We start from the raw sequence: 21,731 nt of genomic DNA on the forward strand, positions 1-21,731 counted from the left end.
TTTTATTGTATTAACCAACACTGCCTCACTTCAGAAGTTAAAAAAGAAAAAAAAATGTTGACAATAGATATTTGAAATTTCTTTTTTCCAAAAAAAAAAAAAAAAAAAAAAAATCATAATTTATCCCTCATATTTCCAGGATTTCATGGCTGTGGCAACCTTGAGTTTAATAAAATAAGTGTATTTGGTCATGGACTAATCACAATACTAGACATATGTGACTCAAAAAATTAAAGTAAAAAAAAATATATAACAAAAACAAATGTTTTTTTGCTCTGAGAAATAAATTATCACATACCAAAGTCAATATTAACCCCAATCGTGCATTTATAATTTTGTCCTTTTTAAAAATGAACTCGCAAAAGCCTTTTCACCCAATTAATATTCCAGCAAATAAAACTCTTCACAGAAAAGCAGTGCAGCTCATAAGAAACTGGGATCTATAGCATTTGCATTTGCAATGCATATTTATTTATATCTATGCCCCATTTATAAATATCTTTAAAGCGTATTTTAGCAGCAGTAGTATAAGTAGACCCTCCTGTACTTTTGTGACCGGGAAATGATGTGTTCAGTCACTGCTGTCGTCACCCACCACCATGTGACTGTACTTCTTCTGCTGTTGCTCCTTAAACGAATCCTTCACCTTTGCCCTCTTCAGACCCCCATCCCTGGGAGACATACAGAGTAATGAACCTTTAACTTAAATTCAATCATTGTAGCAATACAGCTGAAGACAAACCCATGTACACACCAGGCCAAGTCCACTAAACCTCCTTGTTGTGCAATGGTTGATTTCACTCTGTTGGCAAACTGCACAGCATCCTCTCCTTCCTGTGCGCACAGGAAATGAGTCAGTGAGGGCGTAATCCGTCACATTACACTATTATACACTTTACAGCTTGAGCTCTCACCTCCTGTGTCATTGGAGGCAGATACCAGACGTTGCAGACTATAGCCCAGCTCGTCATCATCCGCAGCAGATAGCTCACCATGCTATATTTACTGCTGTTCCAGAAAGCATCTCCAAACTGAGGGTCATACTATATATAACACACACACACACACACACACATACTGCATGAGGGTCATAGTAGGTCAGTATTCAAACACACACACTATGAAGATCACTGCAACATCTGACCAAAAGACAGTACTAGTTTGTATATTACTGATTTATTCTCAATTTTATGTTATTTAATGATACTTATTATTTTGATTTTTTTCATAATTATTTTTATGAATGATCAATTTAAATGGCTGCTACATGAACTATGTTTTAGAATAATTGAGTGTCAAAAATAATTATTACATTTAAATATATATTACAATTAAAATATAGTGTAATATTACACACACACACTATTGGCCAAAGGTTTGGAGTAAGTTATATTTTTTAATGTTTTTTTAATTTTAAAATTTTTAGTTTTTTTCATGCTCACCAAAACTGCATTTATTTGATCAAAAGTATAGTAAAAACTAAATTTGTGAAATATAAGAATTTCTAATTCTAAAAAAAATAATAATAATAATTTAATTAATTAAAATAATAATAAAAAAAAATAATTATAATTAAAATTAAAAAAATATTATTTTTTTCAAAAAAACTGTTTTCTATTTGAATATATGTTAAGATGTAATTTATTCCTATGATCAAAGTTATATTTCCAGCATCATTACTCCAGTCTTCAGTGTCACATGATCTTTCAGAAATCATTCTAATATACTGATTTGCTGCTCAAGAATCTTGAAAAATGTGTCGTGGTTTCCAGAACAATATTTAGCATCAACACTGATGATAAAACAAAAACCATAAATAATAACTGAGCACCAATTTGAGACAATCAGCATATTAGAAGGATCATTGAATAAATTACACTATAAAATATATTTAAATAAAATAAAATATTTTAAATTAAAATAACATTTTCAAATATATACATAAGTTACTATAGTGCATTGCATTTTTCAGGTCAACAAGAATTTATGAAAATCACCCCGTCACTTTACATTATAACAGGTAATGTGCATAAAAGACAAGTACTGATATCTTACCTTTATAGCCACGGGGTATATAGTTCCTCCAATTTCAAAACTTCCCTTTTTAAACATCATTACTGATGTATTATTGATGCACGTTCCTGCAGGGGCAACCAGGTGCAAGTATTAAACTTCAAGCGTTGAGCTTTAAGAACAAAGCTGTAGAGCAGGACCTGTCCTCAAATACGACTGAAACCGTATCTCGGTGTGTTTCTCATTGTTAGTATGAACTTACCCTCAGGGAAGATGAGTATTGGCAGCTTGGTTTTGTTATTTACATGATCTCTTAACCTGGAGAGGATGAGAAAACAAGAAAGATGAACAGACCAGCATGATACCATGAAAGACAGGATGAGGAAGAGATGGAAAAACTGAACTGATCACAACACACATATATTTATATACAGGCAGAGTACTTCAGATATTAATAGGAAGTGAGGGATTAATTCTACATTTTCTCAGAAAAAAAACTACATAATGGACACTTGATATTTTAAATTTATTGTCTTTAGTATTCCAGATTAAAATGTAGTGGTCATGAATGACAGATGGATTATATTCAGACAAAAATCTAGTATTTTAACATTTAATTTTAAACATTATCTCAACATTTATATTTTATATTTTTCTTTAGATTACAAGCAGAAGATTACTGTAATAAATTCTGGATTTCTTAAAGAAAAAAACATTTTAATGATTTTTCTCTATTACGGTATTCTAGAATAAAATGTAAGGGTGATGAATGGCAAATGGATGCAATATTTTAAAATAAATTTTTAAATGGTAATTTAGCATTTTCCTTAGCATATAAAAATATAATACTTTTATATTAATCTTTAGATATAATTTTGATTACATTTACAGGCAGATTAGTACTGAAATTAAAAGTGAGGGATAAATTCAGGGGGAAAAAAACATAACGAAAACTTGATTTTTTTAATTCTAGATATAAATATAGTGGTGATAAATGGCAAACAGATAATATTCAGCTTTACTGACATGATGGTAAAATAGCCTTTGGCAGTTTATTTTAAGGACCAATTCTCACTATATCTAGTTGTTTATTATCATACATATAACTAGCATACTGACTGTATAAAGCACAAATCAATGATTTATTCTGCAGGAGTATATTTTAGATCTGACCCTATACCTAAACTTAACAACTACCTTCCTAACTATTAAACTATTAATAATATGGAAATAAGGAGTTTAACAGGACAGCCATAAAAAATAAAAAAAACTGACAATAAACCAAACTATAGTATTGCAGAAATCATCTATGCATGAAATGATATTAAACTGCTGCCATTACATACCATAACTATGCATGTAACATGACTTATATTACAGATATGCAAGCAAATGTGTGTGTGCTGGTGTAATGTCATTTCCAGTGCTGCTTAAGTCTTCAATGCATGTCAGAACACTGTTGTTTTTAAAGAAATGTTTCTGTTGTGCTGTAAGGCACAGAGCAGCTGACTCAGACAGACATGACCCAGCATGCAACAGGGAGGTATTTTTTAATAACATATACAGAGAAATATATGCTTGCATTTATGCAGTTTTATACTGAAGAATTATGAACTGAAAAAAAAGTAAACATTTTGAAAACCATGTCTGTTTGTTCTGTTTTTTTTTTTGTTTTTTTTTTGTAGTGATTTGCTTGACTAACAATAAAAGAAGATCATTATGGTGGTTTTACCTCTGTGTCACTAGGTGGCGGTCTCTCATCTCTGCTCTCTCAAACCAGATATGAGGGCAAGATCTCTCCATGGCCCGCTGGAGAACCCCCATTAAACCACCATGAACCTGTCCTACCTGCTCATGACAAAATGCTTTGGTTAGTTGTGACATTTTTTTTTTACCTCGGGACTAAGTGTGAAGACAGATAATTAGTTCTTCCATGACTATAATGCAGTGGTTTTCTAATGTTTTTGTTGATGCCACTATTCATTATACACACACATCATTTACATGTATTAATGTAGCTAATACTGACAAATTAAACAAAAAACAGTAGCAATAATAACACACAATATTAACAGTTATGTTATAGTAAAAATATTCAGCATTTTCTTTCAGCTTTACATATATATGTTTAAGTGCTTTTTACTTATTTTTTAATCACATTCCAAAATAAAAGTTTTTGTTTACATAATATATGTGTGCCGTGTATATTTATTATGTAAATATAAATACAAACACATGTAAATATACAGTGGGGCTCGAACGTTTGGACACCCCTTGCAGAATCTGTGAAAATATGAGTAATTTTCAAAAAATAAGAGAGATCATACTAAATGCATGTTATATTTTATTTAGTACTGTCCTGAGTAAGATATTGTACATAAAAGATATTAACATTTATTCCACAAGACAAAAAAAATGCTGAAATTATTAAAATAACCCTACTCAAAAGTTTGGGAACCCTTGGTTCTTAATACTGTGTTCTGTTACCTGATGATCCTCGACTGTCTTTCTGTTTTGTGATGGTTGCGCATGAGTCCCTTGTTTGTTCTGAACAGTTAAACTGAGCAGCGTTCTTCAGAAAAATCTTTAAGGTCCTGCAGATTCTTCAGTTTTCCATCATCTTTACATATTTAAACCCTTTCCAGCAGTGACTGTATGATTTTGAGATACATCTTATCACACTGAGGACATTTGAGGGACTCAAACACAACTATTTAAAAAGATTCAAACATTCACTGATGCTCCAGAAGGAAACAAGATGCATTAAGAGCTGGGGGGTGAAAACTTTTGGAATTTGAAGATCAAGGTAAATTAGGTACTTAATTTGTGTACCGGGAAACATACAAGTATCTTCTGTTGCTTACGAAGGGCAGAACTAAATGGAAAAAAAATATATATTTCAACAAAATAAGACAAATTTGGCCATCTTCATCGTGTTCAAAAGCTTTCACCCCCAGCTCTTAATGCATCTTGTTTCCTTCTGGAGCATCAGGGAATGTTTGAGTCTTTTTAAATAGTTTTGTTTGAGTCCCTCAAATGTCCTCAGTGTGATAAGATGTATCTCAAAATCATACAGTCACTGCTGGAAAGGGTTCAAATATGTAAAGATATTGGAAAACTGAAGAATCTGTTTAACTGTTCAGAACAAACAAGGGACTCATGCACAACCCTCACAAAACAGAAAGACAGTCGAGGATCATCAGGTAACAGAACACAGTACTAAGAACCAAGGGTTCCCAAACTTTTGAGGGGGGTATTTTAATAATTTCTGCATTTTTTTTTGTCTTGCGGACTAAATGTTAATATCTTTTATGTACAATATCTTACTCAGGACAGTACTAAATAAAAAATAACATGCATTTAATATGATCTCTCTTGTTTTTTTAGAAAATTACTCGCATTTTCACAGATTCTGCAAAGGGTGCCCAAACTTTATACACACAATATACATGACTATATATATATATATATATATATATATATATATATATATATATATATATATATATATATTATAGAAACAAAACTATAGAAACAAAACAAAACTTAACATATATATTATGTAAACAAAAACTGTTATTTTGGATGCGATCATTTGACAGCGCTATATTTTTAAATAATGAATAATAATGAATAATAATAATAATAATAATAATAAATAAATAAATAAATAAATATATGCATGTTTTTGTATTTATATTTACTGGATAATGTGAATAATTACTGGATTTATATGAATATTAATGTTATTGAAAAACATACTGAAAGACATAAAGTTTCAGTATTTTAATTCTGTTTTCTACATGATGAATAACAAAAAATTATATGAGATAAATAATGTTTTCTAAAAAAAAAAAAAAGAAAAGAAAAAGAAAACATCTGAAGTAGTAAAATATGGCTCCTAAAACACTCTACAAATTTAATAAAAGAATTGTATACAAATTATACCCAAAAAAATATTTCAATTTTTATGATGAATAACATAAAACATATGTTAAAATAAATAGAATACAAAATAAATTTTTAAATGCCCAAAATACCAATGGTGTCTCTCCAAACCTATATGATGTTTTCATCCATTAAACACAAAAATGCTAACTTGTTGACTGTTAACAGTGACTGTAACCTTAATTCCAAAAAGCAAGTGCAAATAAAAGATTTGAGAACCACTGCGCTAAAGTATTATATCGGTCTCACTCACCATTGCATAACAGCCATCATTAGCCAGAATAACGACATCGATGGGCGAAGTGTGATTAGCTACACAGATGCCTCCTCTCTTAGGCCTGTTCTGTCTGAAAAAAACAATTAACATTGCACAATTAGACTCATTTAACACACAATTTACACATTTAACACAGATGGTTGTTAGTAAGCACCTTACAACTACAGGATCATGGGGAAAAACCGATAGACACAGACATTTCAGTTCAGAAACAGCTTCCTATGTAGAGATTCAGCTCACTGGGCTTTGGAAAAGAGCCACCGTGTCTGTACAAGTCTAGACCAGATTATTGTTTCTTGATTAGACCAGTTGTTGTTGTTAAATGGAGCCTTGAACTCACTTGTTGTGGTAGTGAATGGTAGCTGAAAGGCCTCTTGCACAGATCCTGTAGCACATCAAGTGGACCAGCTCACTCAACCAACCCTTCACTCTGAAACAATAAAGGACTGTAATCAATATGATTTAATAATACATGGGTTGAACATTATTATGAGTTGTCCTTTGTTAAAATGCATTTTTCATCTTTCTGCATTCATGTTTGCCATTTACATAAAAATAATGGGCTTTTCTTTGCTAAAGCATCTCTTTTGATATAAAACACTGCATTGTTATGATACCTAAAATGATATCTAGTTGGAAAAAATGGGATTGTGTGTTTGTGAGTAAATCATTTATATTAATGCAGATTTAATAATGCTTCTCACTTGTCGTTGATTGAATAAAATCTAAAAATTAAACACACTGTTTTTTTATTTTAATGAAAATTAGAACTGAAATAAAATGTTTACGAATTATTTGAAAGCTAAATAGAAATATTGCACAAATAATGCAAAATATAAAAAAATTGCTAAAATGAATTCCTTTAATTACAATTTATTAAAAGAAAATACTATTTAAATGGAAATCGAAAATATAAAAATGACAGCTATTTCAAATAAAATACTATAAATAATACTATAATATAATAAAATACTATACTAGTGTCCACAAAATACAATATATGCTGCTGCTCAGCAGTGCTGGTCTCTTCAAGAATGGACAGAGACTCACTGGAATTGCAGTGCAATCATAAGTTATTCATGCATTTGTAAAGCATTACCTGAAATTTGGGAGGAAACCCACCAACGTTGTGCCAATCACCAGCCAGCTCAGCCCTATAGCTGTGAGTGTAATCCTACAGACATGACAATAACAGAAAAACATGACACCATTTTTATTTTAGAAACCTAATAATGCATTATTCGAAAACAATAATATACTAATGTACCTTTCAAATGTTTTTAAATGAAGTCTCCTACAGTATGTTCAGCAACGCTGCATTTATTTGATCAAAAATATAGTAAAAACTGTCATTTTGCTAAATATTATTATAATTTATAATAACTTGTTTCTATTTGAATATTATACTTTAAAATGTAATTTATTCCTTTGATGCATGGCTGAATTTTCAGCATCATTACTCCAGTTAACAGTTATTTTTGTGGAAACCATAATACATTTTTTCAGGATTTTTTGAAAAAAGGTATAGAATACTTTTGTATCATTCTAAAGTCACTTTTGATCAATTTAATGCATTCCTGCTCCATAAAAGTAAAAATCTTTCTGATGCCAAACTTTTGAACAGTAGTGTATCAGGCATAAATTCTTGAGATGAGATGGTAGTGTACCGTAGAGGAAGCAGTATGCAGTATCTCACGACCACACCAACTCCCCACAGTACAGTGAGTCTGAGAGAGATGTACTGGAAGTTGTTGTTGGTTCGGGTGAGGAGGTTCCAGGACTGCAGCTCCTCGGAGGTGAATCTCTGCGTGACATCGTCTTCCACAATGCTCTCAATGCCTTTCTTGCTGAAGTACAGGACGTCGCTCAGAGTGAAGTCCCCACGCTCGGCCGACTTCGGCCGATTTCGACGCAACTCCTCGATCTCCTGCTCCAAAGAGGAATTATCCCGCTGAATTAAACCTGAGTCACACAGACAAAAGTGCTGGTTCATTATTATTTATAATGATCAAAAATACAGTCAAATCTGTAATATTGTGAAAAAGTATTACAATTTGAAAGAACTGTTTTTTATTTGAATATATTTTCATCTGTAATTTATTTCTGTGATGCAAAGCAGAGTTTTCAGCATCATTACTCCAGTCTTCAGAGTCACATGATCAGAAATCAGAACTTTTTTTATAGTATTCTTTGATATACAGAGAGTTCAAAAGAGCAGCATTTATTTAAAACAGAACTCTTTTGTAACACTGTTAATGTCCATTTTGATCAATTTTAATGTGTCCCTGCTGCATAAAAAGAGCAATGCAGTGTATTTGAATGGTAGTGTATTTTGAGCTTGAAGATGTCTAGGCCCAGTCGCTTTCATTATGGAAAGAAATCATGTAAAAGATTAGTAAATGATGACAGACTTTGTATTAGTAGGTAAACTAGTGCTTTAATATGACGAAAGCACACAGAACACAGTGGCCATTCTGTGCCATCTTAAGAAACACATTCAAACAATACATCTTTATAACCAGGAGTAATCAGATCTTGATTAATCAGTGAGGTATTGATAAAGAGTTTATAAATCTATGCAGGGTGTCAGTGATAAAGACGGGCTGAAGTCCACTGTGAGCTTGTGAGAGAGCGAGAGAAACTGTAGTCATTGTGTAATGTGTGTTTGCTTGAGAAGACAGATAAGCTGAGAGATCTCAGCACTACTTGTGTCTTGTCAGACCACTGATCGTATCTAGAGGGAAACAGCCATCGTGCAGCAAAACTAAAGCTGTTTACTTTTACGAGAACCTGAGGAGCGAAATAGAAAAGGCCAGCTCTTTTTTCCACTGAACACAAAAACTGAAATCCTGAGTAATTTTTATGCAGTGAGGAACCGACTGAGGTTTAAGACAATATTTAGAAGTAAAAAAAAACAATCGTTCAACCTCAGTTTGACATTGTCAATAATGGTTTAAAATTCAGGCTGTTCTTCACATAAAGTTATATGACAAGTCATACGTTGCACTTTCATTGTGCTTTTTGTACTTTTTTGGAGACTGACAGTCACTATGGACTGGAAAAACGTTCAAAGAATTATGAAAAAAAATATTTTATCATGGTTTACACAAAAATATAAAGCTATACTGATTTCAATATGGATAATATTACAAAATATTTCCTGAGCAGAAAATCCTCATATTAGAATGATTTCTGAAGGATCGTGTGATCGTGTGAAAATTCAGCTTTGAACACATAAGTAAAATACATTTTACAACATATTGCACTAGAAAATATTTCTTTTAAATGGTAATAATATTTTATAATTTTGTGGTTTTTACTGTATTTTTAATTAAATAAATGCAGCCTTGGTGAGCAGAATTTGTGGATTTGGGATATGGGAATGGATAAAAGGTGAGAGAATTTAGATTCAGGGGGAATATGAATTTTATTTTATTTTATTTGGTTATAAAACACCTGGATCCAGATGTGTTTGTGACTGTATGTGTGTAAACTCACCATTTGATGCGGAATGTTTCAGTATCTCCTCTGCTCTACTTGCCCTTTGGATTCTGTGTGTTGCCCACTGCAAAAACACCAGGCAACACTTAATATACTATATACTGTATGATTCCATTTGTTCCTGACACTAGGCTTTAGACTTGCATAATGAATCACAATTAAGAGCAAAGGGCACTTAACAATGTGATGATAGAGCATGTTTCAGGTTGAGAAATGTATATCATCAGATTATGCCACAATGTTCGTTTGTCAAAAAAAAAAAAGTGGCTTCATTTCCCCTTGGTGAGTGTGTGCAACAGCCTAGTGTCCTGGCAGACGTGGCATTTCAAGTAGTCTTCTGGAGTGTGTCATGCTGTACTCCTTAAATGTTTTTAAAACATCGTCAAAGTCATGTTTAATTAATATATATGCAGTTTTATGAGCTTATATCAACTTAGAGACTGTGATTTTACAAACTCATGACTCCAGGTTTACTATTTGCAGCTATATGTTATATTTGTTTCTTTAATTGGGTTTATCTCTTTGGAGCTAATAGGAGGAAAATCGGGTGTTGGAGCCAGACCGAGTGTGAAATAGCTATGAGACTATTGGTTAATATTATCCTGCACAGCTTACGTGACATCAGTGACAGAAAGGAAAGTTGTTTCATTTGTGGAAGAAATTACAACATTTTGATTAAGGATTATATTATATTTTATGTTCTTTTTTTTCAGATTTTGACATTTTTATTAGTGTTTCTATTTCAGTTATTTGCTAATGCATCTAGTTTTTATCTCTAGTTTTTCATCTAATATTTATATAGAATTTTTTTCTATATTAAAAAAAAAAAACAATCTACGATAACAACACTCATCTTCCATACCTCTAAGGTTTTGAGTAGGATCTTCATGTAGGTCTCAGTGATGCCCAGAGAGATCCCAAACATGGCAGGCAGCATGATCAAGACCACCAGACAGGTGAACCAGACCCTCAGCACGGGGAAAAACACAGCCCAAAACCCCTCCATAACCACACGGACCAGACCACTTCCACTACATACACTACAACACTGGGAGAAATCAAATAAACTTCATACAGTCACGTTTATTTATTCTAAAACACTTATAATAACATCAAAACTTGACTTTTGATGATGTGATACACACTTTTAACCTTCTATCTTTCGAGGCAACTCGGAGTTTAAGCCGTGAAGCAATATATTACACAAACAAATCAGTCAAACAAAACCTAGCTTTCGACTTTTTTCAGTGACTCGAACTCACCTGGTTTCATGAAATGCCAGCAGCTCTACAGGACAGAAAGCAAAGAGACTGATCCTCGCTGTCATACTCCTCTGACCCTTAACATGATGAAGACTGGAACTTAAGGTGTTTAAAAGGCTGTTTAAGGAACTTCTGCGGCATTTACACAGAGCGATTAGGAAATATCAATGCTGGAAGACATCCTAGACCTGTACAATTTAGAACAAAGTTCAAAAGCAACAATAGAAAACTGCGCCTGTGCGCCATCGTGAGGATAGTGTTGTAGTGCATCTCTCTCTCTCTCTCTCTCTCTCTCTCTCTCTCTCTCTCTCTCTCTCTCTCTCTCTCTAGTGTACAATTGTAATCAAAACAAGTAATCAAATATTTAATTTGTTTCTGAACTCTAAACCTACGAAGTCACAGATCTGCATGCATAATAAATATATACAAAACTTACACAAATGTGTAAATTAGTTTCACTTGAAGTTTTGCACACACACTTCTTATACTTGGTTGGTTAAATGAATGCAAAAAATTCAAAGAATTCCCCCCCCAGTCTTTCACAGCGTTTTCCACATTAATAAAGAATGTAAGAAATTGAGTAGTAAATTAATGGTTATAAAAAAGTTACAGATATCAAACCCCTTGCAACAACAGAGCAATTTGGTCTTTGTTTGTTGTCCGTATGGATATGAAATCTTCTCTAAAATTAAGAAGTCTTTAATTGCTTAACCAAGATGAGACACTAGTACCAAATAGTTTACATGAGCAAAATGTGACTTTGTGTCTTAACTCAGCATTCCCGTAACTCAAACAGTAGGTTACAGCAAGATTCATTGATTTAATTAGTGGGCTTTAAACTATTGGCACACAGTCCACTGGAATACTAGATTATTAGTTATCTGTTCAAAGAAACACCGCAAAAACATATGTACATTTATTTTAATATCCGAAAGAAACAGGTCTCCTAGATCGAATATGAAGATCAATCATAAAATAGTAGGTGTTTTGTTTTGTTTTTTCCCCCTTTATCCTGATATTTTTCTTAGCCAGACATCTGTTCTACAGTCCAGTCCAGCAGGTGGCGGTAAAGCACCTATTAGCTGAATTGCCAGCCGCCTAAACGCTTAAGAAGAAGAAAATTGTTTTTTATTTTTTTATTTTTTTAGGAAAGGGTGTTTTATTCCTTTTTTATTATTATTATATTCAGAAATAGGACATACAGTAGGAAAACAACATCTTCTGTACATCTATAAAGTCTATGGACAGATTACAAATAAGCCAAGGAGGTCAAGGGGTTATCAAAAACTAAGTAATGAAAAAAATATTAAACAAATATCTTGTAAAGCTTACAGAGGTAATATGATCTAACAGCTTTTTTGTTTGTACACTCAGATATTGAGAGAACATAGTGCTAAATATTAGCAGCAAGTTCCAGAAAGCTTGTTTTCTTTTTTAAGAACTTTGACTTGTGCAAATAAAATTTGGTTAAAATAATAATGAAATTTATCACATAATATTCTGAACATAAACTTTTGTCATGTTGAGTAAAACCAAACAAAACATTTTCCCACCGCAATGCAAATTGAGGGTAAATATGGAAACAATAAATTGAGACACTTTGCTCCAAAGTTTCTTGGTATGTGGGCAAGACCAAAATAAATGCACCAATGTTTCGTTTAGCTCTTCACAGAAAGTACAGCTGATATCCAAGTCTTTTTTCATTTTTTTAAGGTAATAGTTAGTGGGGTAAAACCTGTGGGGCATTTTGAATGAGATCTCTTTGACTTTGTTGGTTAAGAAAAACTTGTGCGGCAAAAGCCAAACTTTTTCCCTACAAATGTCTCCAACAAATGAGGACAAATAAGATACAGCAGTGGGAGTATTCCTAATATCCTGTTGAAAAAGTTGACGAATTGCTTTATTCTTGCTTTTAGGTTGCAGTGAAAAACAGATATTCCCAACAGTTGTTTCCTTCACATCCACCAGTGTAGGGAAATCCACAAGTCCATTAACCCCTTTAAGAAGTGAGATGACAGCTGAAGGGTTCGCATCGAAGACGATAGAAAAGTCCTTTGGTGAAATAGGGATACCAAAGTGATGAATAAATTCAGTGTAGTTATAAAGTTGACCATGTTGATTGAATAATTGATTTACAAGCAAAATATTATTGTCATACCACTTTTGAAAGAAAAGGGATTTGTTTTTGTACAAAATATATCTGTTGTTCCAAATATAAAATCTATGAGGATTGAAATTGTTTTCACACATATTTTTTTCAATATTATAAGTGATATATGTATCACTGTATAAATAAATATTATACAGCCGCAGTTTGCAATCAACAGTTTAGCGTTTCTATTGCTTTTCAATACAATACATGATAAGACAGACTTATTCGACTTTTGCACTTATGCCTCGTGCGTGAAACTTGGTTCTAAAAACCTGTCATCAAAGAATTTAAACTTAAAAAAAAGCATGTGTCAAACTGGTGATGGGAGAAAATAACCTGCAAAACTTTGAATCAACTGAACCAATTGCTTCACAAAATTATTAACTTTTTAGAAAAGCTTGAAACGCCACATGTTGGGAACGCCTAGGGTTTTCAAGAGCGATATAATGATACTAAGGAAACTGGTATTTCTTATATTATTTTAATATGTTCTCGTAATCCTAAACACTTGTTTTAAAGGCAAACACATCTACCATTTTCTGCATTTTATTTTCTGTTATTTATGTAAAGCTGTGAATGAATTTTTTTATTTTTTTAAATCAAATCTTTGCATAGCAATTATATCATGAAACAGTGGCATCTAACAATGCCTCTATTTAGTTTTTTTATCTGTGCACTTATTAATTTGCACTGTAAGCAATTCATTAAAGTACATAAATAAAATACATAAAATACAATGCTGATAAGATTATATCTATCCTATCTATTATATCGATCAGTACAGATATTTATTTGCACTGTAAAAAACAAATACATTACAAAACAAAGCAGCTCATTATCAGGACATTATCCATTAATTTTATTGACATTTCTATATGTGCACATTTTCTTTTATATCTTTTAGTATATCTCTACACTTCTTTTTTAGCTGCCATTTTCTCCTTTTTTTGCCTTTTTTTATGTCCTCTAGCCTTAGTTTTCGCTTGTTCACAAGGTCAGCATTGAGGAGCATCAGCTCCTTCAGGAAGTCTCTGGAGGGCTGGATGAGTCTCGACTTTATGACGTCATCAATGGCATCCTCCACCATCATGTCATGGCAGATCATCAGATATGCCAGAAACAGAGTCGCAGAGTGGTCGACACCCTGCTTGCAGCAAATCAACACCTTACCTGAGGAAACAAAAAAAGAAATATGGTCAAAAAAACTCATTAATAGACTATAACACACTTGATAATAGACAAGATATGAAGTGTGTTTGTGTCAGCCCTTACTTCCTGGCTTATTCACGGCCTTGTCAATGAATTTTGCAGCTGGCATGAAGCACTTGCTGATGTCAGAACAGTGTCTGTCCGTTGTAGGCAAGCTGTAATAATTGATGTGCAAGCCTCTGTAATATCTGGACCCTGTATTGACTGTTCCTTCTAGATCTTCAACATAAGATTTTCCCAAGAAGTAGTTCAAGTCCTTTTTGGGCGCTGCAGCGTTCAGAATGTGAGTGATGCACATCTCCTGCAGCATATCTCGGTCTGTTGCAGCCTCTCTGCACAAGAACACAACAGCCTTGGTTAGTCTTTTATATAAAACTATTTACGTTGTAGAATAAATGACAGAACAATGAGAGAAATACAATTGTGTTGCAGACTTACTCGTCTCCGATGAAGACCCTGGGCCAGACATTGGTGACATGTCTTTGTTTGAGCAGTGTACACTGCTTCAAACGATCCTCTAGTTGGAGCATGTTTAAAGGGACGTAGTTTTCCAAACTTGCAAGTTCAGATACCACTGTGGACTCTGGCTCAAGAACGCTTGGACTTGGTGCACCCAAATCCACTGGAGTAGCCAGATCCCATTCAGGTCGTGGCTTGAGAACGCTTGGACCCGGGAGGTACAATTCCACTGAATCAACCAGATCCTCTTCAGCGTCTGGCTCAGGGACACTTGAACCCGAGGCATATAATTCCATCGAGTCCTTATCCCATTCACGTTTAAGAGGATCATCCAGATCCTCCTCAGAGTCCGGCTCAGGAACGCTAGGACTCGGGGTGTACAGTTCCACTGCATCAACCAGATCCCATTTAGGAGGAGCAACCAAATCCTCAATAGGTTTTGGTTCACGAACATTCAGATCCATCTCAGGCCATGCTGAGTTCGATCTGTTGTTCTGGAGGAAGGTTTTTTTCGGATTCCTCACTGTAGCATATTCTACTCTCTTAGTTACAACGAAGCCAAGAACTTTCTTATTCTTCGTGGCTTTGGTAGTTTCTGACAAAAGAAGAAAAACATACAATGTGGCATTAGAAACATCTCTCACCAGATTAAACATGATTAATTTTTCCAAATTGTAAGAAGACATTTCTATTTGCATCTTTTCACCTTTTGGGCTGGCACATGATTCCTCTGGATCAACCAGATCCAGTTTAGGTTCAGAAGGAACCACGAGATCCACTTCAGGTTCAGGGATACACGATTGCTCGGTATCTAACAGATCCATTTCAGGTTCTGGCTTGGGAGCACTTGGATCTGGAACAAACGATTCCTTTGGATCGGGAAGATCCACTTCACGTTGCCCAACAGTTTCTGGCATTTTTGCCTGGAAAACTGCACAAATCTGCTGGAAGATTGCCCCCATTTTCCTGGTTATCTCCCCAACAGTGAGTCCTGAAAAAAAAGAAGAAAACAAACTAGATAAGCCTTGTCTGAGAGTTAAAAAAAAAAAAAAAAAAAAAAAAAAAAAAAAAAAAAAAGAGTAAAAAAAATTTAAAAGCTTGAAGTTTGAAAAACCTTTCAAACCCCACTATTTTTAGCAGATAGATCGAGAGAGTGGATGAACTCTAAACAAGGCATTACTTTCAAAAGTTTTCAGCGCTTAATGGAAATCTATCAGCGTTTGGAAGCCGGCTACAGGAATTCCATAAGTCAGATAATTTAGAAAAAATATAGCAACCAAAATTCAAATCAGCCTAACGGTCACTGACAAATCTGGAGGTTGTAGCTTGAGAGCTCAACGAGGTGTAGGAAAACAGTATTAGGTCTTTGTCACAGCCAACATATAATAATTTACTATTAGAAACATCTCTAACAACACAAATAAACATGAATAAGACATATGCATGTCTTCACCTGTTGGGCTGTTCTCAGCATCCAGGCCACCCTGATCATTGGCCTCTTCCACTGAAGGTCCTGCTGGGTCGCTCAGATCTTCAGAGACCAGTGTAGGACTCTTCAGCTCTGAGATGCTGTCGTTCCTGTTCATCTCCAGCTGCAAATCTTTCACTTCACAGACTGAGATGTTGTCACTAGAGTTAACCTCCAGCTGCACACGCATCTCTCCTGGACTGCAGTATCTGCCTGAGACATGATCCACTGTCACAACCTCCAGCTGCACATCTAACTCTCGAGATGCACTGCCGCTGATAAGGTCGTAGATGTCATCGGTGATCTCAAACTCCAGCTGCACATCTTTATCATCTGATGCCCAGTAGCTGTCACCGAAGTAGAAGGCGTCATTGACGTAAACCTCCAGAAGCACCTCTCTCACGTCTGTGGACATTGTGTCTGTGGTTCTCATACTGACAGATAAGTAATTCGTATCTGGTAATGTCAGTTTGAACTGTAATGTTATCTGATACACACTGTCTGTATAGATTAAATATATCTCGATCTATACGGACTGGCGTTTGTACAAGTGTTGCTAGGTTTGTTTTCGCAGAGTTCACTCAGACAAACGTCTCTGTTGCGAACATCACTCAACTAAAAGATTCGGCCAGGGCGAGTCCTTTTATACTGACTGGGTCTGTGACGTCATGAAACAGTGACGCGTCTTGTTCCAATTGCCATGGAAACGGATTGTTTACCAACGTCAGCATTTTCGCTTTGGCTCATTAGCTCAGAAAATTAATAATTATTTTTAATAGCGGTTTTCAACTATACTTCATATCGCGTTTATTTCACATTTAACGTTACTATGCTTGAATGCAGTTTTACCATCAAAAAATTATTCATTTAAGTTAAACAGTTAATTTTAATGTTTCATGATTGCATGGTTTGAATCTGAATCAGTCGGACGAATCCTTCACTGAATGAATTTGTAAGGCTACTGTAAGTACAAGACTGTTTAGATATTAAGCCATTTTTTGTGTACTTAATGTCAGGGTTAGGCAAGGGAGGAACTCAAGTGCAGACAGGAAGTACAAAACAAAGAGTTTATTAAATACAAAAAGGGGAAAACAAAAACCCACGAGGGGGAAAACAAGGGCTAGGGTAGACACTAAATAATTCTACAAAACTCAATAAACAAGGCAAACAAAGACTCAAGACAGGAGAACACTAACTACAAATAACACTCACGGCTATACAGGATACAATCTCAATCACAGGTGAGGAACACTCAAATCACAATGAACCGACGCAAGACAGAGCACACTAGGAGATCTAAATAGGGGGAACAATCAGGTGGCACAGATGGGACAATCAAGACACGACTAGGTTAACAAGGGGGGCGGGGCAAGGGAACGAGACAACACAAGCACATGGCCCAAAGACAAGGCCATGCGCTTGTACACAAAACACGGGTCTGTCATGATCCTGCCTCAAGACTAGGAAAAACCAAGGACACGAGGGCAGAATCATGACAGAACCCCTCCCTTAAGGAGCGGCTTCCAGACGCTCCTCAAGGGATCAAACACGGGACATGACTGACATGACAGACTGGGACACAGACACAAACCAACAAGACATGACGAACAACAACAAGGGCAAACATGAATATACAACGGCAGGGTTGGGGTGACAAATCAAAAAAAACAAACAGGGAAGGGGAGGGGGCGGGACCACAAAGTTCATGGGGGACAGACCAGGGTGGGTGGGAGGGGTAGGGATCTTAGGAGGACAGGACGAAGGCTGACGACGGGGGGTACGGGCAGGTCTGGGTGGTGAGGGGTGGGGAGGGGTCTCGGGACAACTGACAGAGGACATGACAGGAGCAGACACGGGACGCGGGGCAACACTTACGGGACGCGGGGAGACGACAGCTGGACACGGGGAGACAACAGGACACGGGACATCAACTGGACACGGGGCAACATTCACGGGACACGGGGCTACACTCACGGGACGCGGGGCAAGACTTACGGGACGCGGGGCAAGACTTACGGGACGCGGGGAGACGACATCTACTGGACACGGGAGGACAACATCTACTGGACACGGGGGGACCACAGGACACGGGGCCACATCAACGGGACACGGGGCCACATCAACAGGACACGGGGAGACAACGGCTGGACATTTGGGACTTCTGGGGACAGGGTCAGGGGACAAGACAGGACTGACGGGGATTTCTAAAATTTGGACAAGACGGGACAAATAATCAGAAAATGCTTTAGCAGCTAGGACAATTGGCATCTCCTTATGAGATGAGACCGACTGTACAAGAGTCTTTGCTGCAGAGTCGGCCGCGGCTCTCTCCTCCGCTCTCACGACTGCCGACTTGCATACAGCCCTCTTCTTTGCCGGCTCGGGCACGCTCACTGCTGCTGGCTCGGGCACGCTCACTGCTGCTGGCTCGGGCACGCCAGCGCTCTCCGCTGCTGGCTCGGGCAAGCTCACCGCTGCTGGTACGGGCACGCCAGTGCTCTCCGCTGCTGGCACGGGCACGCCAGCGCTCTCCGCTGCTGGCACGGGAGGAAACGGGGTCACAGGACCGGCAGGCCCCCTCTTCCTCCTCTTCCTCCTTGGGCGCGGTGCAGAGACCACAGCTGGGTCAGAGGCGGGTTGGGGGAGTTCGGTCTCTGGCAGGGCTGACTCCGACGATTCCGAGGCAGACTCCCACGATAACCGTCTCCCTCGCTTCCCGGGGAGACCGACGGGTGTGGGAGGCACCTCAGGACTCGGTGAGGGATGTGTCTGATCCCCCAGAGTGGCCACGGCCAGGATACGACCCTCTGGAACCGTTGGCAGCTGGGTAGGTGGGGAACTCTGGGGCTCCTCCTCTCGCCCGCTCGCTCCGGAACGACCTCCCCTGGTCCCCCGGAACACCACAAGGCGAGAGCCCTCAAAACAATCTCGCTTGCTGGCTGACAACATCCAGTATTGCCTCCTGTCTGCTGAGTTCCCTTTTGGTCGGTTCATTCTGTCAGGGTTAGGCAAGGGAGGAACTCAAGTGCAGACAGGAAGTACAAAACAAAGAGTTTATTAAATACAAAAAGGGGAAAACAAAAACCCACGAGGGGGAAAACAAGGGCTAGGGTAGACACTAAATAATTCTACAAAACTCAATAAACAAGGCAAACAAAGACTCAAGACAGGAGAACACTAACTACAAATAACACTCACGGCTATACAGGATACAATCTCAATCACAGGTGAGGAACACTCAAATCACAATGAACCGACGCAAGACAGAGCACACTAGGAGATCTAAATAGGGGGAACAATCAGGTGGCACAGATGGGACAATCAAGACACGACTAGGTTAACAAGGGGGGCGGGGCAAGGGAACGAGACAACACAAGCACATGGCCCAAAGACAAGGCCATGCGCTTGTACACAAAACACGGGTCTGTCATGATCCTGCCTCAAGACTAGGAAAAACCAAGGACACGAGGGCAGAATCATGACACTTAAGACTCTAGATACTCCACTTATGGTCATTTCTGTCTAACTTTACCTTAATTGGGACTGATTTGTTCCAAATTATATTCCTTCATTATCCGCTCACTTTCTTTCTCCGTCCTGCTTTCATCAGAAACTCCCCTCAGGACTGACTTTAACTATTTCATCGGCTTCAGTGCCTTAGTATATTTATTTAATGCGTTAATTTTGCATTGCAGAAACATGCCAATTCGGGTCAGAGTCGCGATTTTGCGGTTCAGTTTTGTTTTCTCTCTGGCTGCGAACCACGTCAAGAGCTCTGAACCGGACTATCTCTTTCCAGACACAGAACAAGGTTTGTGTTTCCATGCAAAAGAATCATATATCATACTTATTTACAACATTTAATTGTTTTATTCAGAGGTGGGTAGAGTACCCAAAAACTTTACTCAAGTAAAAGTAAAAGTAATTCTAGAAATATTTACTCAAGTAAAAGTAAAAGTACTAGCATTGAATAGTTACTTGAGTAAGAGTAAAAGAGTATCGGATAAAAAATCTACTCAAGTAGTTAGTTACTAGTTACTTTGGGTCATATATACGGAGCCTTTTTTTATATAGATATATAGACAAAAAATGTATGTAATGTATGTGTGTGTGTATAAATGTATATATTTCATCAGCCTTTAATCCAATTTATGTAATTTATTATAAAACCCTGTCTGTTTATTTAAGTAACAAATATAGGTGTCATGCCATAACATATTTTTAATACGACTGACTTTATTTTAAATGTGAATTTAACATTGAAAGTTAATGTGATATAAATATTGCTACTAATCTTTCATTGTTCAGAAAGAGAGCAAATAACATTTACATTATTAAACATAATTTTCACTGACAGTCTAGATTTCATTCACTCTCAGAAACTACCATTAAAATCACTGAAACTGTTAACACTGTGAAATCAATATCTTAATTATAGATTCGTACACACATCTGCACTTTGTTGTTTCTGATGAGAGAATTCGGCAGAAAGAGGTATTCTAAGTGAGCGAGTGAAGGAAGCACCGGCATTTCAGCGATGACTCATCGAACACCTCTGATTGGCCTGATTGCATTCAAAAGCTCAACAGAACCGTGTGTGATTGGTTAATGCGCAGCGCTGTAAAAACGCCTCTGTCTCTGGCTCAGCGCCAGCAAGCGATCACAGATCTGAATTTAGCAGCTGATGATATGACTTGCTGAACGTACTCGCACTGGTGTGATTGTATTAAAATTAATAAAATCTTAATCGGCTATTCTTTGTCTTTTTGGAACCTGTTATAAGCCACACACGTACAACAAACTAATGTCACAGTGGTATCGTGTACTGTAATCGAATGTAGCCCAAGTTATTACCTGTTAAACAGTAGACAGCACGCGCGTTCATCTAATAAGGATCTCCATCGCAAGCAAAGAATAGCCTTTGCAGATTAGCTTTCAATTCAGTGCAGTTCCATAGCCCCGTTTTCAACGCTGCTAATATTCTTAAACGTTACAACTCTGAGTGAACCGCTTCAGAGCTCAGCGCGTGCAGCATGGAACTGAACGACTCAATCAAACTGATTCATGAACCAATTCACTCGTTTGCCGACTGGTTTGATCAAGCCTTTGAACAGAGTTGACTCAAAAGAATGAATCATTCGCGAATGGGCATCGCTCATTGTCGAGAGAAAAGTAGACGGCGCGTTTGGAATAGACTGAAGCTTTTATTGCATTAAGATAAAGTAACGAGAGGGGCGTCGCCCACAGTAACGAAGTAAAAGTACAGATTTTTCCCAAAAAATGTACTCAAGTAAGAGTATAAAGTACCCATCTTTAAATATACTCCGAAAAGTATTCGTTACCCCGAAAAATTACTCAAGTAAATGTAACGAAGTAAATGTAACTCGTTACTACCCACCTCTGGTTTTATTCAGTGAAGTAGCTGGTAAGTGCCTCTGATAT

At 36.6% G+C, this 21,731-nt stretch overlaps 2 protein-coding genes across 2 annotated transcripts; both read right to left on the reverse strand.

The window, feature by feature from the left end:
- Nucleotides 1-77: 77 nt before the first annotated feature.
- LOC128014608 (glycerol-3-phosphate acyltransferase 3-like) lies at nt 78-11,241 on the reverse strand. The gene is made up of 13 exons (XM_052598304.1): nt 11,002-11,241; nt 10,602-10,787; nt 9,737-9,803; nt 7,906-8,200; nt 7,338-7,412; nt 6,579-6,668; nt 6,215-6,308; nt 3,746-3,861; nt 2,276-2,331; nt 2,056-2,141; nt 915-1,043; nt 755-834; nt 78-671 (listed from the first exon to the last, which is right to left on the reverse strand). The coding sequence occupies exons 2-13, from the start codon at nt 10,743-10,745 to the stop codon at nt 572-574; spliced, it is 1,332 nt and encodes a 443-aa protein (XP_052454264.1). The 5' UTR covers nt 10,746-10,787; nt 11,002-11,241; the 3' UTR covers nt 78-571.
- A 2,783-nt stretch (nt 11,242-14,024) lies between these two features.
- LOC128015009 (uncharacterized) lies at nt 14,025-16,704 on the reverse strand. Its single transcript, XM_052598766.1, has 5 exons — nt 16,275-16,704; nt 15,528-15,812; nt 14,801-15,416; nt 14,426-14,694; nt 14,025-14,323 (listed from the first exon to the last, which is right to left on the reverse strand). Exons 1-5 carry the CDS (start codon nt 16,702-16,704, stop codon nt 14,025-14,027), a joined length of 1,899 nt encoding a protein of 632 aa, XP_052454726.1.
- Nucleotides 16,705-21,731: the final 5,027 nt, after the last annotated feature.

This window comes from Carassius gibelio, chromosome A5 (genome assembly GCF_023724105.1).
Source record: "Carassius gibelio isolate Cgi1373 ecotype wild population from Czech Republic chromosome A5, carGib1.2-hapl.c, whole genome shotgun sequence".
NCBI classification, from domain to species: Eukaryota; Metazoa; Chordata; class Actinopteri; order Cypriniformes; family Cyprinidae; genus Carassius; species Carassius gibelio.

Bases quoted from the DNA above. Each gene is read 5' to 3' on its own strand.
- LOC128014608 (XM_052598304.1), bottom strand. From the start codon at position 10,745: ATGGAGGGGTTTTGGGCTGTGTTTTTCCCCGTGCTGAGGGTCTGGTTC. The intron at 9,804-10,601 runs GTATGGAAGATG...GTGTTTTTGCAG, and splicing joins TCCTACTCAAAACCTTAGAG to TGGGCAACACACAGAATCCA. The intron at 2,332-3,745 runs GTAAAACCACCA...CATCCTCTCCAG, and splicing joins CGCCACCTAGTGACACAGAG to GTTAAGAGATCATGTAAATA.
- LOC128015009 (XM_052598766.1), bottom strand. From the start codon at position 16,704: ATGTCCACAGACGTGAGAGAGGTGCTTCTGGAGGTTTACGTCAATGAC. The intron at 14,695-14,800 runs GTAAGTCTGCAA...GTTCTTGTGCAG, and splicing joins AGGGTCTTCATCGGAGACGA to AGAGGCTGCAACAGACCGAG. The intron at 14,324-14,425 runs GTAAGGGCTGAC...TTGTTTCCTCAG, and splicing joins GGCCGTGAATAAGCCAGGAA to GTAAGGTGTTGATTTGCTGC.